Source organism: Diadema antillarum, unplaced genomic scaffold, assembly GCF_040938485.1.
Source record: "Diadema antillarum isolate AM-2024a unplaced genomic scaffold, OU_Dant_1.0 scf00000192, whole genome shotgun sequence".
NCBI lineage: Eukaryota > Metazoa > Echinodermata > Echinoidea > Diadematoida > Diadematidae > Diadema > Diadema antillarum.
Window position 1 is genome coordinate 781,567 of NW_027271081.1, and position 4,834 is coordinate 786,400.

At 38.2% G+C, this 4,834-nt stretch overlaps 1 protein-coding gene across 1 annotated transcript; it reads left to right on the top strand.

The window, feature by feature from the left end:
• The first annotated feature begins 1,151 nt into the window (after nucleotides 1-1,151).
• LOC139723468 (RNA polymerase II-associated protein 1-like) lies at nucleotides 1,152-4,530 on the top strand. Its single transcript, XM_071634714.1, has 4 exons — nucleotides 1,152-1,174; nucleotides 2,664-2,829; nucleotides 3,460-3,708; nucleotides 4,390-4,530. Exons 1-4 carry the CDS (start codon nucleotides 1,152-1,154, stop codon nucleotides 4,528-4,530), a joined length of 579 nt encoding a protein of 192 aa, XP_071490815.1.
• Nucleotides 4,531-4,834: the final 304 nt, after the last annotated feature.

A 4,834-nucleotide genomic window follows, 5' to 3' on the forward strand; every position in this document is an offset into this window, starting at 1 on the left:
TGCTTCTTGGGGACTCATATTCATTTTTGCTTCATGTTTATTATCTGCTGTGATTTGATTTGAATACACTTCTGTTACATACATGTCTTGTCTATTTTCAATGTTTCAGGATTGTTTGATTATTTATTAAAGAGACCTTTCTTTTTTCAAAGACTTCCACCGTATGGGAATCCTTTCCTGTCTTTTTCTTTCGGGCATGTCACTTGCTGTTTGATTGTGTGTGTGTGTCTGCACGCATGTGTGTTTAATGATTATTTGTGTGTAACAAGTTGGATGAACTGGAAGCTAAATTTCTATGTACTGTGATATACAGATCAATAAAGTTGACTCTGAGTAGTCCTTCATTTTCTTCATTCATTCATTCATTCATTCATAGCAACGGGACAAGGAGTGTCTTCCGAAATTTTTATATCAGAATGTCATTATTTCCTTTTTTTTTAATCTGATTTTATCATTTTTGCAGTGTTCTCCTGGATTTTTTTTTTTCATTCTCATGAAATATAGATAAAGTTTTAGACTGGCTTTCATCTTAACGGTATGATGGATTGGTTAATGAAAAACTAGAAAGTAACCCTTTCAGATCCATCCATATGGTCATGGGGATTGTATTCCACTGCTCCCTATATATATGTCATTTTCAAAACATTTAGTGTCTTTTTTGCACTATTATCGACACTATATCTAATAACACTATACACTCAATTATAGCTTCATATTGATATTGTTATTTATACATACGAGTGTGTGATTACACCTTTTATGTATTGGTGATGGTAATGTACAAGCATATTCATACACTTATTCTCTTCCTTCTCATTCGCATTAGGAATAAAATAAGCACTAAATTATTATGTCATGTCCCTAGTACTCATTCTCATGATCGTGATACTATATACCTGGGGAGGGAAGGTGACAATAATGCAAGCCCAGTGTCACTTACATGCACACTGTATGAGTGCACTAATATGCTGTGCCTATCAGAGGCAATGATCTTAGGTCAAGGTTATACTACAAGTCCACCATTTTCCCAACATCTCTATATATATCAACATGTACAATTTCTGAATTTATTTTCATGAAACTACATGTACACATTGAAAGTATTATCAGGTAAAGGTTGATTCTGCATATAATAAATAAAGTTTGAGGCCATGCAATGGGCTAAAGATCAAAGGTAAACATTTTGCACCATACACGTATATATATTATATATATATATATATATATATTATATATATATATATATATATATATATATATATATATACATTTATATATATAGTTATAATGTACATAATAATATTTTGAAAAATGCTCAAGACATCCTTAATAAAACAGCACATATACATGTATTGCTTGATGATTTTCCCGAGAGGTTTATGTCATTAAGACAAAGTTCAAGTGTCAATAGTCAGTTTATAATGCAAAGATTATACCTATAGAACTGTGAAATTAAGCTAATTTATCCACACAAACATGTACCTTAGACATTGACAGATGTTTATGGACTAATTTGAACATATTCTGGACAAAATGATACGATACGGGAAATATTTCCGCTCTGAGTTGAAAGTCTAGATGAAACGCCAAAATGTCACTTTTTTCCGTCTACCTTTTAAGAATGGCTGAAAGTATTATTGTCATGAAAATTGGTGTACGTACAGACTGCAGAGTGTGATTATTTGCTTGTCATGAAACCACCTCACATTGGCAATATGTTGTGTATAGACAGTTTTGGAAGAGCGGGGTATACCGTTTTCATCATTGCGACATTTATGTTTTTTTCCTGTCACATATTCAGTATGTGCTAACCGCCTTAGGCTTGACTAACCACGTGCATGCGTTCCCCAGGTGTAAATCCACACTTGCGTAACTTTTGCGCTCCCTCCTCGTGTTTCTAGGCTGTATGAGATCAGCTAAGTTCGTCGCTCTGACCAAAGCTGAGCTAAAGCTGCACACGATGGCGGGAAAACTTTTCTGAGCACGCAGGGTAAAGCCTGTCTCTCTTTTCCCCCTTTTTCTCTTAACCGCTGGACGGAGTCATGGCTCATTTTGATCCATCGAGATGTGCTATGTGCATGACTTTATTTGAAAAAGGACTGAAGGGGTACAATCGATCTAGACTTGCCACAATTGTGACATCTCCGGGTACAGCCTTCAAGCTTTGTGGCAGGACTGTATACCTAGACAATTTTGTGTGCACTAAATGCCGCACCGAAATATTCCGAAACACTATGAAACGAGGGAAAAAACGGACTGCTCGTCGGCGCCCTCCGAGAAGTCAACTACGCGAGAATAAGGAGCCAGTATATACTGGTGTAAGTGTATATACATGACAGGTAGATGAATAGATAGATAGATAGATAGTTAGATAGATAGATAGATCAGTGGATAGAGATGCATACAGAGAGATAGGTGTATAAACGGGTGGATAGAGAGATTGACAGACAGATCTAAAGACAAGCAAAAGGTAAATAATAGATAGAGGGAGAATTAATGTTTCAGTTACTCCATATGAACATTCACTGTATTCTGGCAAGCAAATATGCAACTGTCTCTATCTGTTGAAAATGAGATGAAGGAAAGTAAGATATTTGTAGGAAGCTTAGTCAGCAAGTGGAGAACATGATCTTGATGCTGTTTGTTTCAAAATGACTTTTCAGGTACATTGCTGCGCTGTCACAGTACGAGGCGGTGTCCTTTGGGGACCCGCTCTTTGCCCATGTCGTACTCCTCCCTCTACAGCAGAGGTTCAGTGTACACCTTCGCAAGGCTCTCTGGTTTGACCGCATTGATGTCATAAGGACACTGTCATTACGTCCATCCCAGGTATGCAGTGCCCAGGTCTCAATACTTATCCCAATATTCAACGTTTTGATTGACTCCAGTTGTAATTTGCTTCAAAGTTTGTGATGATATGAATAATGACAGATTTGACAAAGTGATTATCATTAGATAACAATGACTCATTACCAAAGATTATTTGTCAAGTAATAATTTCAGGCATGATTGTTTTTATTAAGTACTATGAATACCCCTGGAGACCTAGTGTCTTTTGGATTGCATGATGTAGAGTTGTATGAGAGTTGCGCCTATGTCTTTGAAATGGACACTCATATGTTGTTGTTTTTTTAATATCCTTGCCATTTTCTGTATACGCTGAATATTTCACAAGGTTTTTATTTTTGTGAGTTGGGTGCTTTTCGCAAATTTTGAAACACACGAAAATATTAAGTCTGCTCCCAACACAAATATGATGTGCATGCATACCTTCTCCATTCAGAACTGTACTCCACAATCGCGAATTTAACTACTTGCAAAATTGTTGGAAATTCCCAATTTGCATAAAATTAGACCCACTAAATATGTGGTGTTTACAATACCTTGTCTGTATTGTGTAGCTGACTGCAATTTTGTGGTAATACTTTTACATATATTTCTCACCCTTTCCCCTGCCAGTGCCTCATTCCGATAGAGACCTTCCTGCACCCATGCGAGGAAGAGGCTGACCTAGTAGAGATCTACTTCAGCAGCCTCCACCGTGGCAAGGTGCGCCCCACCTGGTCTCCCATCATGTACCTGGTAGCCGTGCACCATGTTGTCAGCTTCGCCTTCAGCCCCAAGGCTGGCGGGACCGAGGGGGAGGCACTCAGGACTGCCAGAGCCCGGCTGAAGATTGTGAAGGGCATCCTGGCACTTCAGAATGAGGTAGGGTCCACACTGAGGCACATTTTAGAGAGGGCCAACTCATGCGTAGAGATCGAAAGAAGGAAAACTTAATCTTTCTAATGGATATTGGGTTGGAATCAAAACTGGTGACTGTGTGATGAGTTATGCAACAATTGTCTGTAATACATCTAGGTTTAGCAGTTCACTGAACAGTACTCCATATAGTTCAAGCATTATTGGATTCCACCATTTAATAGATTGATGTATCTTGCCTTGTGTTTCTGGAAGGGTTGAATCTATTTGAATATGAGAAAGAATCAGTTTTAACAGCCAACTAAAGGAGTTAAAAGAAGAGCATTAAGCTCACTATGCATGTCACAGCCATCACCATGAATTATTTCTGTACATGTTGCTCTCTTTCACTTGCATGAATGTATCACAAACAGCAGGTAAGTGTGCTGCAATGTTTCATCAATGAGCAATAATGTTACCCATATTCCATATGACTGACTAATAGAAACTACCTGTACATAAGTGGTTGATTTTTCAAAGCATGTTCATGACTTATTATAGAACTTGGAAAGAAGTCCATTCCTCAATATCTTGAAAGTTCTAAACTAATGCCAAATGTACAAATAGTGGTGTGAGATACTTTTAGTGATATGAGAACTAAGTGTTGAGTGCTAGAATGTCTTATGAACTTGCTTATTCTCCTACTAGGACCTGAAGCAGTTACTGCTGCTGTACCAAGGCCCCAGCTCCAGTGACCCCAAGGGGTACACCCTGCACAACTCTCTGCCTCAGGACCGGGCCAACATCCTCTTTGCAGCCGAGAGACTGGCACAGGAGCGACAGAAGTAGCACCCTTGAGAAGATCAAGTAAATGGGGAAACCCTGATATGGAGGTCTGGGGGTGAGTGATAGTATGTTGCAAGTTAAGTTTTTATGACTGGTTACCTCGTCTCTGTGTTAGGGATCGTATAGTTTTGGTTGAGACCTAATTTCAGGTTTCTAACATTTTTTGGTGAGATAATGAGAAACCTGTCATGAAATATGAAAGAGCATGTAATTCTATGAGGATTTCAACTTTTATTTGATGAAAATTGGTTTTGAAATGGCTGAGATATCCAAAACAGAGCAATTCTAATAAAGTGTGGGACCCACC

Excerpts from the sequence above, each read along its gene's own strand:
- LOC139723468 (XM_071634714.1), top strand. The coding sequence starts at position 1,152 with ATGCAATGGGCTAAAGATCAAAG. Across the intron at positions 1,175-2,663 it reads CAATGGGCTAAAGATCAAAG|GTACATTGCTGCGCTGTCAC; the intron begins GTAAACATTTTG and ends ATGACTTTTCAG. Across the intron at positions 2,830-3,459 it reads TGTCATTACGTCCATCCCAG|TGCCTCATTCCGATAGAGAC; the intron begins GTATGCAGTGCC and ends TTCCCCTGCCAG.